Here is a 21190-nt window from a genome sequence, read left to right on the forward strand (position 1 = left end):
GGAATGCTCCTCCCTGCTGTATAAAGCCACAACTGGACTGAAACAATGGTACTACACTCTGCTACAAACAGACACACACAACTCTGCTACAAACAGACAAACACATACAACTCTGCTACATACAGACAAACACACACAACTCTGCTACATGCAGACAAACACACAACTCTGCTACATGCAGACAAACACATACAACTCTGCTACATACAGACAAACACATACAACTCTGCTACATACAGACAAACACATACAACTCTGCTACATGCAGACAAACACATACAACTCTGCTACATACAAACACATACAACTCTGCTACATACAGACAAACACATACAACTCTGCTACATACAGACAAACACATACAACTCTGCTACATACAGACAAACACGTACAACTCTGCTACATACAGACAAACACACACACACAACTCTGCTACATACAGACAAACACATACAACTCTGCTACATACAGACAAACACGTACAACTCTGCTACATACAGACAAACAAACACACACAACTCTGCTACATACAGACAAACACATACAACTCTGCTACATACAGACAAACACATACAACTCTGCTACATACAGACAAACACATACAACTCTGCTACATACAGACAAACACATACAACTCTGCTACATACAGACAAACACATACAACTCTGCTACATACAGACAAACACGTACAACTCTGCTACATACAGACAAACACACACACACAACTCTGCTACATACAGACAAACACATACAACTCTGCTACATACAGACAAACACGTACAACTCTGCTACATACAGACAAACACGTACAACTCTGCTACATACAGACAAACACGTACAACTCTGCTACATACAGACAAACACGTACAACTCTGCTACATACAGACAAACACGTACAACTCTGCTACATACAGACAAATACACACAACTCTGCTGCTCTGTGGGGCCTGCACCCGCGGCTCGGCGGGGGGGGGGATTGGCAGGGCATACATCTGGGGGGTTAGAAGCAGCTCACCGGGGCCCATAATGGGCACAAGTCCCCCTGTGTTAGATATCTCCCCCATAGTGCTGCCCATGGCCCCTATATAGATCGCACAAGTCCCCCTGTGTTAGATATCGCCCCCATAGTGCTGCCCATGGCCCCTATATAGATCGCACAAGTCCCCCTGTGTCAGATATCACCCCCATAGTGCTGCCCATGGCCCGTATATAGATCGCACAAGTCCCCCTGTGTCAGATATCACCCCCATAGTGCTGCCCATGGCCCCTATATAGATCGCACAAGTCCCCCTGTGTCAGATATCGCCCCCATAGTGCTGCCCATGGCCCCTATAGATCGCACAAGTCCCCCTGTGTCAGATATGGCCCCTAGGCTGCTGCCCATAGTAAAATAAAACCCTCTTTCCTTACCTCCTCCAGCGCTGAGCTCCCTCCTGTCTGGCTCCGTGCTTCTGTTCTTCCACTTCCTGGTTCTCAGTGCGGTCATGTGATCGGCACAGCAGGCTGAGCTCTCTGCCTGATCACAGTGGAAGCAGGGACACGGGGAGAAACGCTGCAGGGGTAAGCGCAGCAGCCTGGGGGCCAAATCTAACACGGGGGGGGGACATGTGCGATCACACTGGGAAGCAGGCTCATATAATATGCACCGCTGCCCCAGCCCCTCACTGCGTGCGATTTCAGCACCATTGGAGATGGACAGCGGCTGTGCATATTATATGAGCGGGTGCAGGAGATCAAAGGATGCAGCCCGCAGTGTTCTCCTGTGCTCCAGAAGAGCTGCTGCCCCCACCTCCCCTGGACGCTGCACAGTGTACATACTACATACACACCACCCCCCCCCCCCCGTATATCCGGCGTATAAGACGACCCCCCACTGTAGCCATTATTTTAAGGGGGTAAAAAGTCGTCTTATACGCCAGTATATACGGTAAGTTTCCTTTGTACTGGTCAGAGATTAGAAATGGAAGCTTTAAAGGGGGGAGGGACCCTTTTAAATTCTATCATTCAGAGCTTTTCAGAAATTGCTAATGTTTGGGTTATATTACTTTTGTTTTTCTTTTTTTGTTTCTATTATATCTAAGGTTGTTCAGACTGCATTATCAGAAACTCAGGACCCAGAAGAAGTGTCTGTGACTGTGAAGGCTTTCATGACTGCTGATCTCCCAAATGAGCTCATTGAACTTCTGGAGAAAATTGTATTGGACAACTCTGTATTTAGTGAGCACAGGTCAGTTCGGGAAAAGACAGACTAGAATATGATATAGACTATTGCTCGACTGTCGTTTGAGTATAAATCCAGGTGATAAACTATGCCACACCAGTCTGTTAACCTCCTGTGGAAAGCAATCATGACAAAATACCTGTAGGCTTCTGTCCCGTACTGTTGTAGATGGAAGCACTCGGAATAGAAAATATTAGTAATAATGATAACATTAACTGTTTAATCTGGGTCAAATAATTAAAGAGTGATATACGATTAAGGTCTAATTCCTTCTAGACATAGTATATACTAGTATGTCCTATTTGCTGGTGTTCTTGCAAATGGATGCACCAGTATATCCAGGAGTTTAGCTTACCTGACGCCCGAGCTCCTGCAGCAACAGCCTGGTACGGTGCCAGCAAACCTCCTCGTTGTAAGATCCTTTAAATGCTGGGATTAGTAGCAACCGCAGCATTTAGATGGTTTTGAGAGAGGAGACCCTTTAGCTCGATCGGCACCCCTGCACCATGAATGTGGGTTGTTGATGGTCGTCAAACAATCACCTATGGGTCTGCTAAGTACATTGGTGTGTTAAACCGTGCCATAAGCAAGGCCCAGATACTCTGCTGTTAAACATGGAAATATGTATTTCTTTGGCGCTCCATTGGGAGACCCAGACAATTGGGTGTATAGCTACTGCCTCCGGAGGCCACACAAAGCATTACACTTAAAAGTGTAAGGCCCCTCCCCTTCTGCCTATACACCCCCCGTGGGATCACGGTTCCTCAGTTTTCAAGCTTTGTGCGAAGGAGGTCAGACATCCACGCATAGCTCCACTGTTTAGTCAGCAGCAGCTGCTGACTATGTCGGATGGAAGAAAAGAGGGCCCATACTTGGGCCCCCAGCATGCTCCCTTCTCACCCCACTTTGTGTCGGCGGTGTTTAAGGTTGAGGTACCCATTGCGGGTACAGAGGCTGGAGCCCACATGCTGCATCCTTCCCCATCCCCCTTTGGGCTCTGGGTGAAGTGGGATTTACCGGTCTCCAGGCACAGAGACCGTGCTCCGTCCACAGCCCCTGGGGAATCTGCTGGATATGGAGCGGAGTATCGTCAGGGACAGGGCCCTGCTACACCAAGGTACTCTGTGTCCCCGTACAGACCGCGCACACACTGCAGCATTGCTGGGTGTGTTAGTGCGCCGGGGACAATAGCGCTGCTGCGCTTGTGCCACACTTCCACAGCTTGCTAAGGGAGTTTGTGTGTGGGGAACTGCCGCGCCGGCCCCTGCTGGCAGTTTTTACTGCGACACGGCTGGGACTTGTGGTGCGCCGGGGACTTCCGCGCTGGCAGTGCATATTTGTCGGCCGCGCTTTTTACTAGAGTCCCCGGCTTTTGCGGCCTAGTTCCGTTTCGTTCCCGCCCCCAGGCCTGCCAGTCAGGGGAAGGGCGGGACGCTATGCAGAACGTCAGCGCTGAGGGCTGGAATCTGCTTTACATACTCCAGCCCTCACATTGAGCACAGTGGGAAGCCAGTTTCCCGCACTTTGTCTGAGGCACGCCCACGGTCCGCCCCTCTTCACAGAACGCCGGCAGCCATTCCTGATGTGCAGGCTGAGCTGGAAAGGGGAGACAAGTTCTGGGAGACCCAGGCACGGGATTCTGGCGACTACAACCCGCTTTTAGCGGGCGGTAAGCGGCACCTCCGGTGCTGACCCCACTAGTGACGAAGTGTTCAATTGTATTTTTATGCTTGCATGCTATACATTGCACTAAACGGTCGCTGGTGATTCTTGGCTATATACCCTCCTGGATTGCTCTGTGGAGAATACAGCATGTCGTCCGCAAAAAACAGGGGTGCCAAGGCACAGGCTTTTTATGCTGCTTGCACCGCTTGTGAGGCTGTTCTACCGGCAGGTTCCACTGACCCCCATTGTGTGCAGTGTTCGGTCCCTGTGCCCCCTGCTCGGCCGGGGCCTCTGCTGGAGGTGTCCCAGAGAGATCCACCTGTGAATACTGTCCAGGTGACGGGGACAGAGTTTGCAATTTTTGCGGATAGATTATCTGTGACTATGTCTCAGATTCTAGAAACTTTGCAGTCTAGACCAGTAACTCAGACCATGGGCACTGTTGATTCATTGCTCACTGGCCCCCCTCAGTTGGAACAGCTCCGGGCTCCGGGGGTGTTCCACGCATCCCAGGGTGATGGCTCTGACACGGACGACAGTCCCAGACAGCCTAAGCGAGCTCGCTATGAGCGGCCCTCTACTTCATCTCACTGGTCAGGGTCTCAGCAGGAGGATTCTCTGGGTGATGAGCCGGAGGTAGCTGATCAGGATTCTGATCCTGAGACCGCTCTCAATCTGGATACTCCTGATGGTGACGCCATAGTTAATGATCTTATCGCGTCCATCAATAAAATGTTGGATATTTCTCCCCCAGCTCCTCAAGTGGAGGAGTCAGCTTCACAGCAGGAGAAATTCCATTTCAGGTATCCCAAGCGTAAATTAAGTGTATTTCTGGACCACTCTGACTTTAGAGAGTCAGTCCAGAAACACCACGCTTATCCAGATAAGCGTTTCTCCAAACGGCTTAAGGATACACGTTATCCCTTTCCTCCTGACGTGGTCAAGAGCTGGACCCAGTGTCCCAAGGTGGATCCCCCTATCTCCAGACTTGCGGCTAGATCCATAGTTGCAGTGGAGGATGGGGCTGCACTTAAAGATGCCACTGACAGACAGATGGAGCTCTGGTTGAAATCCATCTATGAAGCTATCGGCGCGTCGTTTGCTCCTGCATTCGCAGCCGTATGGGCACTCCAAGCTATTTCAGCTGGTCTTGCACAGATTGACACGGTCACACGTACATCTGTTCCGCAGGTGGCATCCTTAACCTCTCAAATGTCTGCATTTGCGTCTTACGCGATTAATGCTGTCCTGGACTCTACGAGCCGTACGGCAGTGGCATCTGCCAACTCCGTGGTTTTACGCAGAGCCTTGTGGTTAAGGGAATGGAAAGCAGATTCTGCTTCCAAGAAATGTTTAACCAGTTTGCCATTTTCTGGTGACCGGCTGTTTGGTGAGCGCTTGGATGAAATCATTAAACAGTCCAAGGGTAAGGATTCATCCTTACCTCAGCCCAGACAAAACAAACCCCAACAGAGGAGGGGACAGTCGGGGTTTCGGTCCTTTCGAGGCTCAGGCAGGTCCCAATTCTCCTCGTCCAAAAGGACTCAAAAAGATCAGAGGAGTTCAGATTCTTGGCGGGCTCAGTCACGCCCAAAAAAGACAGCCGGAAGACCCGCTACCAAGGCGGCTTCCTCATGACTTCCGGCCTCCTCCCTCCGCATCCTCGGTCGGTGGCAGGCTCTCCCGCTTTGGCGACATTTGGCTGCCACAGGTCCAAGACCGTTGGGTGTGAGACATTCTGTCTCACGGGTACAGGATAGAGTTCAGTTCTCGTCCTCCAACTCGATTCTTCAGAACGTCTCCGCCTCCCGACCGAGCCGATGCTCTCCTGCAGGCGGTGTGCTCTCTAAAGGCGGAAGGAGTGGTGATCCCTGTTCCTCTTCAAGAGCAAGGTCACGGTTTTTACTCCAATTTGTTTGTGGTACCAAAAAAGGACGGATCCTTCCGTCCCGTTCTGGACCTAAAACTTCTTAACAACCACGTGAGAACCAGACGGTTCCGGATGGAATCCCTCCGATCCGTCATCGCCGCAATGTCTCAAGGAGATTTCCTAGCATCAATAGACATCAAGGATGCTTATCTCCACGTACCGATTGCACCAGAGCATCAGCGTTTTCTACGCTTCGTTATAGGAGACGAACACCTTCAGTTCGTAGCCCTGCCCTTTGGTCTGGCGACAGCCCCACGGGTCTTCACCAAAGTCATGGCAGCTGTAGTTGCAGTCCTACACTCTCAGGGTCACTCTGTGATCCCTTACTTAGACGATCTGCTGGTCAAGGCGCCTTCTCAAGAGGCATGCCAACACAGCCTGAACGTGGCGCTGGAGACCCTCCAGGGTTTCGGGTGGATCATCAACTTTTCCAAGTCAAATCTAACCCCGACCCAGTCGATAACATATCTTGGCATGGAGTTTCATACTCTCTCAGCGATAGTGAAGCTTCCGCTGGACAAACAGCGTTCACTACAGACAGGGGTGCAATCTCTCCTTCAGGGCCAGTCGCACCCCTTGAGACGCCTCATGCACTTCCTAGGGAAGATGGTGGCAGCAATAGAGGCAGTCCCTTTCGCGCAGTTTCATCTGCGTCCACTACAATGGGACATTCTCCGCCAATGGGACGGGAGGTCGAAGTCCCTCGACAGCAACGTCTCTCTCTCTCAGGCGGCCAAGGATTCTCTTCGATGGTGGCTGCTTCCCACCTCATTGTCGAAAGGGAAATCCTTCCTACCCCCATCTTGGGCGGTAGTGACGACAGATGCGAGTCTGTCAGGGTGGGGAGCAGTCTTTCTCCACCACAGGGCTCAAGGTACGTGGACTCAGCAAGAGTCCACTCTTCAGATCAACGTTCTGGAGATCAGAGCAGTGTATCTTGCCCTACAAGCCTTCCAGCAGTGGCTGGAAGGCAAGCAGATCCGTATTCAGTCGGACAACTCCACAGCGGTGGCATACATCAACCACCAAGGAGGAACTCGCAGTCGGCAAGCCTTCCAGGAAGTCCGGCGGATTCTGACGTGGGTGGAAGACACGGCTTCCACCATATCCGCAGTTCACATCCCAGGCGTGGACAACTGGGAAGCAGACTTCCTCAGTCGCCAGGGTATGGACGCAGGGGAATGGTCTCTTCACCCGGACGTGTTTCAGGAGATCTGTCACCGCTGGGGGATGCCGGACGTCGACCTAATGGCGTCTCGGCACAACAACAAGGTCCCAGTTTTCATGGCACGGTCTCACGATCACCGAGCTCTGGCGGCAGACGCCTTAGTTCAAGATTGGTCGCAGTTCCAGCTTCCTTATGTGTTTCCACCTCTGGCTCTGTTGCCCAGAGTGCTGCGCAAGATCAGGTCCGACTGCCGCCGCGCCATCCTCGTCGCTCCAGACTGGCCAAGGAGGTCGTGGTACCCGGATCTGTGGCACCTCGCGGTAGGCCAACCGTGGGCACTACCAGACCGACCAGACTTGCTGTCTCAAGGGCCGTTTTTCCATCAGAATTCTGCGGCCCTGAACCTGACTGTGTGGCCATTGAGTCCTGGATCCTAGCGGGTTCAGGATTGTCTCAAGAGGTCATTGCCACCATGAGACAGGCCAGAAAACCTACCTCCGCCAAGATATACCACAGGACGTGGAAAATATTCTTGTCTTGGTGCTCTGCTCAGGGAGTCTCTCCCTGGCCATTTAGATTGCCTACTTTTCTTTCCTTCCTGCAATCCGGGTTGGAAAAAGGTTTGTCGCTCAGCTCCCTCAAGGGGCAAGTCTCAGCGCTATCGGTATTTTTTCAGAAGCGCCTAGCACGACTTCCTCAGGTACGCACGTTCCTGCAAGGGGTCTGTCATATTGTCCCTCCTTACAAGCGGCCGTTAGAGCCCTGGGATCTGAACAGGGTTCTAATTGCTCTCCAGAAGCCGCCTTTCGAGCCTATGAGGGATGTTTCCCTTTCTCGCCTTTCACAGAAAGTGGCCTTTCTAGTAGCGGTCACGTCTCTTCGACGAGTGTCCGAGCTAGCAGCGCTGTCATGCAAATCTCCCTTCCTGGTGATTCACCAGGACAAGGTGGTTTTGCGCCCTATTCCGGAGTTTCTCCCTAAGGTGGTATCCCCGTTTCATCTTAATCAGGATATCTCCTTGCCTTCCTTGTGCCCTCATCCAGTTCATCAATGTGAAAAGGATTTGCATTTGTTGGATCTCGTGAGAGCGCTCAGGATCTACATTTCCCGCACGGCGCCCCTGCGCCGCTCGGATGCACTCTTTGTCCTTGTCGCTGGTCAGCGCAAAGGGTCGCAAGCTTCCAAATCCACCCTGGCTCGGTGGATCAAGGAACCAATTCTTGAAGCCTACCGTTCTGCTGGGCTTCCGGTTCCCTCAGGGCTGAAGGCCCATTCTACCAGAGCCGTGGGTGCGTCCTGGGCATTACGACACCAGGCTACGGCTCAGCAGGTGTGCCAGGCGGCTACATGGTCGAGTCTGCACACTTTTACCAAACACTATCAAGTGCATACCTACGCTTCGGCGGACGCCAGCCTAGGTAGACAAGTCCTTCAGGCGGCGACTGCCCACCTGTAGGGTAGGGCTGTTTTTACGGTCCTATCACGAGGGGTTATTATACCCACCCAGGGACTGCTTTTGGACGTCCCAATTGTCTGGGTCTCCCAATGGAGCGCCAAAGAAGAAGGGAATTTTGTTTACTTACCGTAAATTCCTTTTCTTCTAGCTCCAATTGGGAGACCCAGCACCCGCCCTGTTTGCTTAGGGATTTTTGTTTTTTCGGGTACATGTTGTTCATGTTGAATGGTTTCGGTTCTCCGATGTTCCTTCGGATTGAATTTGTTCTTAAACCAGTTATTGGCTTTCCTCCTTCTTGCTTTGGCACTAAAACTGAGGAACCGTGATCCCACGGGGGGTGTATAGGCAGAAGGGGAGGGGCCTTACACTTTTAAGTGTAATGCTTTGTGTGGCCTCCGGAGGCAGTAGCTATACACCCAATTGTCTGGGTCTCCCAATTGGAGCTAGAAGAAAAGGAATTTACGGTAAGTAAACAAAATTCCCTTCATTATAATAATTTTCATGTTTTCCTTCCACTTTGCGTTAAATCCGGGATACACTTAAAATGTTCGTAAACGTACTAAATTTAGTTTTGAAAAACTTTTGTATTTCTTTCAATGAAATTAAAACAAAAAAACAAAAAACTGCTGAACTTTTAAGCCTTTTTATGCTATGTTACCATGGGACTTTGTACCTGCGGATATATCCACAGGTACGTCCGCAGGTTTCCCGCAGCTGATTCCCGGAATCCAGCAAAATAGCTGCGGTAAATATGCGGACATTCATTCGACTAACCTGCGGAAGTCCCGGCCTCTATCTCCATAGTGGAGGGCCGGGATTTCCGCAGGTATTTCCGCGGGAATAATTGACATGCAGTTATGTGCGGCTGCGGGACATCCGCAGCATGGACACAGACACTCCACATGTCTCATAGGATAACATAGGGAGTGTCTGTACTTGCTAACACCTGCGGATTTATATAGAAAATCCAGATAAATCCGCAGCAAAATCTGCGGGTACAGAGTCCCGTGGGCACATAGCCTTAGTATCCTAGTGAAAAACAGACTTTTCAAATATGATACTGACCTAAGGTAGTATGTAAGTATGGTAAATTTTATTTATTAACTATTTTGTGTGGAGTGACTAGTTTAAAGAGGTTCTGTCACTTGCTTGAAAAAATTGGGTTAAATATCTGGTAAAAATTCCGGATCTCCCTTGATTCTGACGCTTTAAGTTCTGCGCTGCGTTGCTCCAAGGCAGATATCACATTTGTTGTTTGAAGCTGGGGTGCATAACGCATCCTACATCATGCACACGCATCGGCATTGAGGTCCTGCACAGGCGCACTTTGATCTGCCCTGAGTAGGACAGATCAAAGTATTGTAGTGCGCCTGCGCGGGACCGGCGAGGCTTCAGAAGGAGGACGAAGATAGCTGAAAGAGGAGGCACCGGAGAACAAAGTCGTCCATATGATCACACTCCACCGCAGCGACCATTTAGGTAAGTATTATAAAGTGATTTTTACGTTCTACACAGCGGGTTGGGCTCTTATATACAGCATGTTAGAATGCTATAAATAAGAGCCCACTAGTGGTGGCTACAGCTTAATCACCAAATCTACTGACAGGTTCTCTTTAAATATATCAACCTAAATTTACCACCATCACAAAGTACAAGGTTTCTCAAAAAACTATATTTCAGAATTACTAGAATCAGGATCTGTAGAAGCATTGCAGAATAATTACCGCATAAAGACACATATTCAGATTTGTCAAATTTAGCCTGGTCAGACAGGTACAAATGGTCTTGGGTGGGAAGAGGTTAAACATCAGCCAGACTGCATACATTTTATATCTTATTCCAGAAATCTGCAAAACCTGCTCATACTGACGGCCATTAAAGCTGACCGCACTCGAGTAATGGAATACATCAACCGTCTGGATAACTACGATGCACCAGACATCGCTAATATTGCCATTAGCAACCAACTCTTTGAGGAGGCCTTTGCTATATTTAGGAAATTTGATGTGAATACATCTGCCATCCAGGTAAGGAACAGACGTGAATCGTATCTATATACTGATCCAGGGAATTACTGTCAATGCCCGGCTCTGTCATCATTGCTATAGAGGGCATGGTCAGTGCGTGTCGGAGTATACTTGGTTGCATAAATTGAAGTGGCTTTATAAGTAGGAGAGATTGTGCTACTTTTTGGATGTATGTCTTTATACCCCTGTTCTTTTATATCTTTTCTTTTAGGTTTTAATTGAGCACATTGGAAATCTGGATCGTGCTTATGAATTTGCAGAGCGATGTAATGAACCTGCTGTCTGGAGTCAATTAGGTAGAGCTCAGCTGCAGAAAGACTTGGTAAAGGAAGCCATTGACTCCTACATTAAAGCTGATGACCCCTCTGCTTACATGGAAGTGGTGCAGGCAGCAAGCAAAAACAGTGAGTGCTTTATTCTCTAATTTGTCAGGATAATATTGATATTTAAGTAGACTCTTATTCCTAATCACCCTATATAATCATGGATATATGGACTGATTTTACTACTTTATATGCTGACATATCTGTTTTTACAGGTAACTGGGAGGACCTTGTAAAATTCTTACAGATGGCACGAAAAAAGGCTAGAGAGTCCTATGTAGAGACTGAACTTATATTTGCTTTGGCTAAAACAAATCGTTTATCTGAGTTGGAAGAATTTGTCAGTGGTCCTAATAATGCACACATCCAGCAGGTACCGCAGTGAATGTTGTATTCTGACCATTATTCCAAAGTCATGAGTATTTTACATCACAATTTATTTTCCTATACTTTTTAGGTGGGAGATCGCTGTTATGACGAGGGCATGTATGATGCCGCCAAGCTTCTTTATAACAATGTGTCAAATTTTGCCCGGTTAGCATCAACCTTGGTGCATCTTGGGGAGTATCAAGCTGCTGTGGATAGTGCACGGAAGGCCAATAGTACCCGCACATGGAAAGAAGTAAGGAATTTGTTGCCTTTTGATAAAAGATGGGACTCCACAGTATTTTCTGCCTTGTAGGTTTTACGAAGTATATGTTAAATTTGCAATCTCTTTACTAGGTTTGCTTTGCTTGTGTGGATGGCACAGAGTTTCGCCTTGCCCAAATGTGTGGGCTGCATATTGTGATCCACGCTGATGAGCTGGAGGAACTCATCAGTTATTACCAGGTGAGGAATGCTTAAGATTCACAATTACTTAGACACTAGGTCACTAACCAGACACAAAAAATTGAAATGTAAATTCCTGAAAACTAAATAATGGCACCATTTCTGTTCTTTTCTCTAATCAACCACACCAAAAAAATGTAAAGTATTCCTCTAAAAATTTCATGAAGGAGTCACCTTGGGGCAGGTAGCTAATAGGCTGTCTAGAGCAGCATCTTCCGAGGCCCTACAGGAGACCTGCCCGGGGAAAGATGGTCTTGGCTGGAATATGTTCAACTGACTACATTTCTTCAAAAAAGATTCCCAGGAGGTGCCCTCTCAACCCCACCCCCCACCCCCATCCCTTTTGAGTCCATACTCTTGCTCACTATGGCACAAAAGCACACTATCTCTCTGATATATAGCCTCTTATGCGAAACCCAGAATAGGAATGTCCCGGCCTATATTGATACTTGGCAGAGAGAACTCCAGATCACATGGTCAACACGATTGCATTAAAATATTTACACTCTCTCACTAAATGTCGATCTCTTGTGGCGCACAGGAGAAAAACTTAAAAATCCTTACCAGATGGTATAGATGCCCTGACCTGCTGCACAGAATTTTTCCTTCTGTACTGGATGCCTGTTGGAGATGTAAATCGGAAACTGGTACTATGAAACATATCTGGTGGTCCTGGGATGCAATTTTCGAGATATTTTTAAGTAACAGGTATATTGATTCTCCCTACACTTCAGATTGCCTTGCTGTCCTTGTTGCCGGGTTCCCTTTCCGTGTCCAAAAGGTGCATCCTGTGTTTCTTCCTCATAGCTGCTCGAATGATCATCCCAAGACATTAGAGGACGACTACTGTCTCCTCTGTCAGGGAATGGTTTGAGGGGCTGGAACGTATGGAGTCCCTTATGGCAGATGATGGGGACAAGTGGGACAAGTAGACTTGCAGGTGGCTCTCGTGGACTCTTTTCTGGGAGGTCCCTGATTGTACCTCCTGGCTAGGTTAGACGGATTGGTGGGATGTGGCTCCCTTGTCTCCAGTCATAGAGGTGATTGTCAGGAGAATAGTGGATGAAGATAATTTTGCCCCATTGGAGTCAAGTGTCCCTGGCGGGGTGTTCTCGGTTTACCCATCCTCCCCCCTTTTCCTTATCCCCCTCTTCTTCTTTTTTTTTTTTTTTTTTTTACCTCACACTTTCAGTTTCCTCTTGTTAGATCTTTTTCTTCTTACTCTTTTATTCTGAATTATATCTAGTCTTTACAAAGGAATGCTAGTTTAACTCATATCTATACAGCTGTTTAACCACAATTTTTAGTGTTGACGAGTTTTATTACCACATTGGTTTTAAATGGTAATACTTATACTTCTTTTGCTAAGATTGATGATACTTCTTTTATGACTACTCTGATACTCTTATAAGCTACTTGAATATTGAATTATGTATTATCTGTTATTTTATACACATGGAAAGCAAACACTTGTTGTTTGTGTTTCTGAATCTACTTAATAAAAATTATTTACAGAAAAAGGGACATTTCAGAATGTTTTTCCTAAATTGAATCTGTAAATGGGTAAAATTACATTTGATCATCTATATACCATATTTTTTGTTTTATAAGTTGCACCCCAAATTTAGAGATAAAAATATAAATGGGTCCGTCTGATAATCCGGTGTTGTCTTACTGGAGGGGGGCAGCAGTGGTGGTGAAGCGGAGTCACATGAAGCAGTAGCGTCAGCCGCAGTGGGTTCATGATGGCAGCCGGGGCGGGTCCCTGGCGGCGGGTGAGTGGTGGAGCAGGCCAGTGCAGTGAGTGTCCCAGTGTGTCCGCTGTCCCGGTTCAAATGATGGCGCCTGGAGCTGCGCATGCGCAGATTGAGCTCTCACCCAAGGGCTCCATCTGCGCACACGCTGACTCCCGGAGAGGCGCGTGCGCAGATGCAGCTCTCATCCAAGAGCTTCATCTGCGCACGCGCTGACTCCCGGCGCCATCATTTGAAAGTGGGACCGCGGACACACTGGGAGACCTGCCGCACAGCCGCCCGCCCACACAGAGTGGCAGCCAGCATGCCACCCGCCCGAATGCACAGAGAGGCAAGCCGACCTCCAGGACAGAGAGGCAGCAGGCACCCGGCTGCCCGCACACAGGCACCTGGCTGCCGCCCCCCGGTAAGCTATATTTGGATTTTAAGATGCACTCCTCATTTTCCTCCCAAACTTTTGGGAGGAAAAGTGTGTTTTATAATCCGAGAAATACGGTACTTTGATAATCCGCCTCAGGATGTCCGTGTTGACTGAATTCAGCAAGAACAGAGGCAGAAGACCGAGTCTTTTTACAATTCAATCTAAGGCCACTTGCACACATTGACTATTTGGTGAATTTTTACCTCAATATTTGTAGCCTAAACCAGGAGTGGGTATAACATACAGAAGTGGTGCTTGTGTTATTATACTTTTCCTCTGATTGTTCCACTCCTGCTTTGGCTACGAATACTGAGGTAAAAACCTCATCAAATACTCAACATGTGCACGTGGCCTATCTTTTTCAACTGACCTTTTTGGTATATTCAGTGGCAGTGTGTCTCCACATAGCTTGTTACTACTGGTTTGTCAAGCTAAAATCCTTCTTGAGTAACCAGCGTTGGGACACAATAATGGTTGAGGTAAAAGCTATTACTATTTCCTGTTCAGTAGAAACCATACACTATGCTGTTGAACACTATTGAATGTGTAACTTGTAAAATTCATGTTCAAAACTTCAAAAACATTTAAAGCCTAACTGTAATAGCATGCTTGCCAGTCATCCACATTTTGTGGCCTCTGTTGGCCTATTGGTTACATTTGTATCCCCAATGCTGCTCAATCTAGTGTAACACTATTGTAAATTCCTATCATCGTCTGCTTCTTTTACACTTAGGATCGGGGATATTTTGAAGAGCTTATTGCCCTCCTTGAAGCTGCCCTGGGTTTGGAGCGTGCTCATATGGGCATGTTCACAGAGCTTGCCATTCTTTACTCCAAATTTAAACCTCAGAAGATGCGTGAACATTTAGAATTATTCTGGTCCAGAGTCAACATCCCCAAGGTATCAGTTCTTAAATCCGGTATTGGTTTGTTTTCATTACTACTCTATATCTCACATAATATATACGCCTTTTTTGTGATTTATTTTTTTTTTTTTTCCCCCCCCCAGGTTTTACGTGCAGCAGAACATGCCCATCTTTGGGGAGAATTAGTATTCCTATATGATAAGTATGAAGAGTATGATAATGCAATTATCACCATGATGAGCCATCCCACCGCTGCTTGGAAAGAAGGACAATTTAAAGACATTGTCACAAAGGTATATCAATAATGTGTCATGTGATAAATTTTAGCTTTACTTTATGGATGTGTTCAATGAATTATCTTTAACATTTGCAGGTAGCTAATGTGGAATTGTATTACAAAGCACTCCAGTTCTACTTGGAGTACAAACCTCTTCTAATGAATGACCTTCTCCTCGTCCTGTCTCCACGCTTGGATCACACACGAACAGTCAACTACTTTTCTAAGGTGACTACTAAAATCTTTGAGGATTTTGTTAATCAGTTTAATCAGTCTAGAATTGTTAAATTCTACTCACTCAGACTTTCCTTCTTAAATGTCAAATTGAATGTCACTTTGTGCATTGGTTATCAAGTCACCTGTGATTTGTGTTATCTTTTTAGATGAACCAGTTGCCTCTTGTTAAACCATACTTGCGCTCTGTTCAAAATCACAACAACAAGTCTGTCAATGAGGCTCTCAACAACTTGCTGACAGAGGAGGAGGATTACCAGGTAAATCTGTTTGTTGTTCGTGTTATTCCAATCTAAACAATATGTAAAATACTGTAAGAAGTTTTAAAGGGGTTTTTAACCCCTTAACGACCCATGACATACTGGGTACGTCATGGATCGTGTGCAGTTAATCCCCGCCCCCTGCCGTGGGCAGGCGGTGGCGATCCGCGCACATATCAGCTATTTTCAGTAGCTGATATGTGTGCCTGCTAGTCGCGAGTGGAATCGCTTCCACCCGCAGGCATGAACACCTTACATCTCGCTGCCAAAATCTGGCAGCGAGATGTAGATGCGCGCTGCCATGACAGTGACTTACCCCGCCCCCATCGGAAGTAACGTGACATGATCACGTGACTTTCGGTGGTTGCCATGGTAGCACAGGGTCATGTGGTGACGCCTGTAGCTAACATGAGTCACTTCCTCTCAATGCCGAAATACAGCCGCCATTGAAAATAAAGCACCAAATTTGCAGTTCTCAGCTCTGTAGCTGTGATCTGCAGATAGGGCAGAGCGATCTGATTGCTATAGCCCCCTAGGGGGACTAGTAAAATAAAAAAAAGTTTAAAAAAAAGCCTCAGATCCCGAAAAATGAAACCGCTATGGGTTTTGGAAAATGGCGCAAAACGTGCGCCACTTTTTTGGACAAGCTTGTGAAATTTTTTTAACCCCTTAAATACAAGTAAACCTATTCATGTTTGGTGTCTACAAACTCGCACCAACCTCAGGCATCACAGAGATACATCAGTTTTACCATATAGTGAACGCTGTGAATAAAATATCCCAAAAACTATTGTACGATCACACTTTTTTTTGCAATTTTTCCGCACTTGGAATTTTTTTGCCGTTTTCCAGTACACTATATGGTAAAACTTATGGTTTCATTTAAAAGTACAACTCGTCCGCAAAAAACAAGCCCTCATATGGCAAGATTGCCAGAAAAATAAAAAAGTTATGGCTGTTGGAAGAAAGAGAGGAACACCACAAAATGCCCGGGGGCTGAAGGGGTTACTTTTCTGAAAACTTTTGTTCCCATGTTTCTTTAAAAAAAAAACAAAAACCTAAAACACCTGCGCTTTACTTACATTCCGAGGTACAATTCCAGGTCCCTGCCACTGCTTCTGGTGTTGTTGACTGTAGTGACTACATCACGTCTAAAGATGAGCGGACCCGTGGAAGTTCGGGTTCGGTGGCTTCAGCTGGACTTTAGATAAAGTTCTTCTCTGGACCCAAACTTGTCCTGCACGTTATTGAAAGCACTTCTAGAGGGGCCGGGTTTTTAAATAAAAAAAAAAAAAAAAAACTACACTACATCTGATAATGCTAAATCTACCCCAGTGTGAGCCATTAAAACACTGCAAGTTGCTCGCACTGGGCCGAGCACTGAGTGTACCGGAGCACATTGATGCTTGCTAAAGTGGTTTGCATACGTAAAGCACTCGAACTCTGATTTTTTTTTTGGTAAACTCTGTGTTTAGGACGAACATTGAACTTTAAAGTTTGGGTTCGCTTATCTCTAATCACGTGATAATCTTTACAGCCATTAAATGAGTTCAGTACCTCTGCCCATGTAGATAGTGCGAGTCGCTAATCAATGTGATGTCAGTGCTGCAGACAGTGAAAGTCACTTAGAGCACCAGTAGAGACTCGGGTTCTGACCTGGGAAGGGTAACATTTTATTTTATTTTATTTTATTTTATTCTAACAATCTGCAGCTTGGGGATAGGGGTATTCTGAAAACAAAAAACCTCTTTAAGGCCTCAATACACATTAGAAAAAAGTTGCCTGAATCCATCACCATCCAATATGTATTTGGGGTTTAGACATTTTTGATATTAACATCTGGTCTGGAGACATAGTAGTTGGCCAAATAAGAGGCTCTGCACAACCTCTATAAATCTATAAAAAAAGGGTATTTGCAGATTCTAGATAAAAAAAACCCTGAAATTTATCAGAACACTTTTTAAACAAAGAGTTTAAGAGTTTAAAAAAAGTCGATCCCGACCAAATAGTAGCGAAAAAACAAATCAAGCTGGTACTCATACCCACCTCCTTCTAGCACCGACTGCCTGCCACTGGCCAGTTATATGTTTTGAGTGCAGCGGTGAAGTCACCTTGACAGTAGCCAATTCTGAACTCAAGGGGTCGTGCCATTTACATCTGTTGAGCTCAATCATTGACTACGTGGGTGATATGGTCAATTAGTCTGGCCACTTATTTTTTTTTTTTTTTGCAGCAATTTCTTAAGAATGACTGATTCGTGCCAGACATGGGTGGGAGGAGATGTGACTTATCAGTGATATAAGAAACTATGTAACATCATTTTCTTTATCGTTCCTTTGGGAGACCCAGACCATGGGTGTTTAGCTTCTGCCTCCGGAGGACACACAAAGTACTACACTTAAAAGTGTAGCTCCTCCCCCTGAGCTTATACACCCCCTGGTAGCCAGTCCTAGCCAGTTTATTGCTTTGTGTCAGGAGGCATACATCCACACATGCATTCTCATCTGATTTGTTTGACTTTTGGAAAGAGTTTGAAGAAAAGCGGGTCCATGTCTGGACTCCCGGCATGTCCCTTCTCACCCCACTGTGTCGGCGGTGTTGTTAAGGTTGATTTACAAGGCTGCAGCCTTACATGCCGCGCCCCTTCACCATCCCTTCTGGGCTCTGGCTTGAAGTGGGAGCCAGCACGGTCTCCATGCCTGGCAGGAGTCCGGTCTCCATCCACAGCCCCTTGAGGATTCTGTTGGACCGGAGCACTCATCCCTAGGGACATGGCCCTGCGTCTCAGCAGCTAAGTACCTGAGACTTTTTTTTTGGGGGTCCCGGTTCTTTATTGTAAGGGGAGAGTATGCTGTATGTGATTGTTTTTAACTTTTCCGGCGGGTTCTCTAGCTTTTGCCTGAGAACCGCGCCGATGGTGCCTGCTTGTCGGCCTCGCCGCTTAAATTTAGGCCCCGGCTTCGCCGGCGGCCTAGTTTCATTTTCCTGCCCTCACATGTCACTCATGCAGAGGGACAGGTTCGGCTCCTCCCGGCGGCCGTTCTACACAGGGGAGGGACGCTCCCCACTGTTGGGGCGTCCCTCCTTCCCTGCAGGTCTCTATAGCCCTGCAGTTCCCGCTCTTTTATAGGAACGCCCCTAGTCCCGCCCCCTCTCTTCGCTCCGGGGGCCATTTCTCAGGCAGAGTTCACTCTGCTCTGGGACATCCTGCATTCTGCATCTCTGCTGAGGTGCTGCGCACTGGGGGACCGGGCTTCGGGATCTGGAGGGCACACAACACCGCGCTCAGCGGTCTGGTAAGCCACAGCCGGTCTCCGGTTGTGGACCTCTGTATATTCTCCCTGGGGTTCATTCTCTGCAAAGCCCCCACTCCAGCAGCATGTCTCACACAAGGAGCAAGGCTCCAAAGCTTTATGCTGCATGTACTGCATGTAAGCTCCTGCTGCCTGAGCCGAGCATTTATCCACACTGTGATGGTTGCTCTAACTTGGCGGTGCCACAGCCTGGAGTCTCACCCCCAGTGGTCTCTCAGGCTGCTGCTGCACCTGTGACTGAACCCCCGGCCTGGGTAGAGTCCTTTTCTAGGTCCATATACCAGTCATTTGCTGAGTCCATGGGACTTTTGTCCAGGACTTTGATGAATATGCATCAGCCTCCCTCACAGGGTGCCTCAAATACTCTTGACAGAGGACTCCTATCCTCTGACCTCCGTCCATCGGAGCTCACGGAGGATTCATCATCTGATCCCAGACCCCGTCCTTCTAAGAGAAGGCGCAGGGTTTCCCCCCCCTCCCCATCCCACGGCTCTGTCTCAAGAGCTGACTCTCAAGATGAGGAGGATGCCCTCACTGGGGGCTCGGAGGCTATGTATCCCATCGATTTCTCTGAGGGTGACTCAGATCTTAGTGATTTGATTGGTTCTATTAATTCTGTGCTGGATCTCAATCCGCCAGTGTCAGAGGAGCAACTCTCTTTGGCAGAAAAACATCAGTTTACCTCGCCTAAGAGAGTGAAGAGTGTGTTCTTTAACCACTCCAGTTTTCACACCGCTGTGACCAAACCCAGGGCCTGCCCTGACAAACGCTTTCCAAAGCGTGGTTCTGATGACCGGTTTCCCTTTCCACCTGAGGTGGTCAAGGAGTGGTCTCACTCCCCAAAGGTAGACCCTCCGGTGTCTAGGCTATCAGCCCGGACCGTTGTGTCAGTGGCTGACTGCACCTCACTTAAGGATTCCACTGACCGTCAGATTGACCTTCTGGCCAAATCTGTGTATGAAGCTGCGGGGGCTGCGTTTTCCCCGACTTTTGCAGCAGTGTGGGCTCTCAAAGCCATCTCTGCTTCTCTAGAGGAGATGCATTCCCTCACCAAGGAATCTATGCCTGAGATGGTTACCTTAACTGCTCAGGCTTCAGCTTTTTCATCTTATGCCATGTCTGCCATGCTAGAGGCTGCTCACCGCACTGCGGTGGCTTCAGCTAATTCTCTTGTTATCCGCAGGATTTTGTGGCTTCGAGAGTGGAAGGCAGATGCTTCTTCCAAGAAGTTTCTTGCTGGGCTCCCTTTTGCTGGTTCACGGCTGTTTGGTGAACAGCTGGATGAAATCATTAAAGAAGCTACTGGCGGGAAGAGTACTTCCATGCCACAAACTAAGACCAGGAAACCCGCCCAGGGTAGGAATCAATCGAGGTTTCGTTCCTTTCGTTCCTCCAACTGGTCATCCTCTAAGCCTTCCGCCTCGTCCGCTAACTCAGCCAAGGATCGGAAATCCAACTGGCGCCCAAAAGCGCGTCCGCAGAAGACCGCAGGAGGTTCTGCCATTAAGGCAGCTTCCTCATGACTCTCGGCCCGCTCCAGCCACGTCCTTAGTCGGTGGCAGGCTCTCCCACTTTGGCGACGCTTGGTTAAAGCAAGTCTCCGATCAGTGGGTGAGAGATATCATATCTCACGGCTACAGGATAGAATTCTCTTCCAGCCCTCCAAACTGATTTTTTTCTCTCAACTCCCCCCTGCTCAAAGGCCGCCGCCTTCTCGCAGGCCGTGGCGTCCTTGCAGGAAAACGGAGTGATTGTCCCAGTTCCCGCTCAGGAACGGTTCAGAGGTTTTTACTCAAATCTCTTCCTAGTTCCAAAAAAGGACAGTACCTTCCGGCTCATCCTGGATCTCAAGCTTCTCAACAAGCATGTCCGGGTGCGGCATTTTCGCATGGAGTCTCTGCGATCAGTCATTGCCTCTATGACCCAAGGGGAGTTCCTGGCGTCCATCGACATCAGAGATGCCTATCTACATGTGCCAATCGCAGTGTGTGCCAATCGCAGTGTCACATCAGCGTTGGTTACGTTTTGCGATAGGAGAGGAACATTTCCAATTCGTGGCTCTCCCCTTCGGGTTAGCCACGGCCCCTCGGGTATTCACCAAGGTCATGGCGGCAGTGATTGCGGTCCTGCACCTCCAGGGGTTAGCAGTGCTTCCTTATCTGGACGACCTTCTGGTCAAGGGTACATCCAGCGCAGACTGTCAGCGGAGTGTTTCGCTCACTCTCGCCACCCTAGCCCAATTCGGGTGGATTGTCAATCTTCCCAAATCCACTCTGACTCTGACCCAGAGTCTCACGTACCTAGGGATACAGTTCGAGACTTTGCCGGCACTTGTGAAGTTGCCCTTAGACAAACAGCAGTCTCTCCGGCTAGCGGTGCGCTCTCTCCTGAGGCCCCGCCGTTATTCCCTCAGACGCCTGATGCAGGTGCTGGGTCAAATGGT

The 21190-nt window shown here is 48.0% G+C and overlaps 1 protein-coding gene across 1 annotated transcript in view; it reads left to right on the forward strand.

Annotated features, from left to right (window-relative positions):
- The window catches only part of LOC142249600 (clathrin heavy chain 1-like), a 154110-nt gene that overhangs the window by 116164 nt on the left and 16756 nt on the right, over positions 1-21190 (forward strand). Inside the window, exons 19-28 of the mRNA XM_075321317.1 lie at positions 2082-2227; positions 10284-10467; positions 10679-10871; positions 11006-11163; positions 11248-11412; positions 11514-11621; positions 14530-14697; positions 14806-14955; positions 15036-15167; positions 15323-15433. Coding sequence (XP_075177432.1) covers positions 2082-2227; positions 10284-10467; positions 10679-10871; positions 11006-11163; positions 11248-11412; positions 11514-11621; positions 14530-14697; positions 14806-14955; positions 15036-15167; positions 15323-15433 — 1515 coding nt within the window. The remainder of the gene's footprint in view (positions 1-2081; positions 2228-10283; positions 10468-10678; positions 10872-11005; positions 11164-11247; positions 11413-11513; positions 11622-14529; positions 14698-14805; positions 14956-15035; positions 15168-15322; positions 15434-21190) is intronic.

This window comes from Anomaloglossus baeobatrachus, chromosome 1, assembly GCF_048569485.1.
Source record: "Anomaloglossus baeobatrachus isolate aAnoBae1 chromosome 1, aAnoBae1.hap1, whole genome shotgun sequence".
Taxonomy (NCBI): domain Eukaryota; kingdom Metazoa; phylum Chordata; class Amphibia; order Anura; family Aromobatidae; genus Anomaloglossus; species Anomaloglossus baeobatrachus.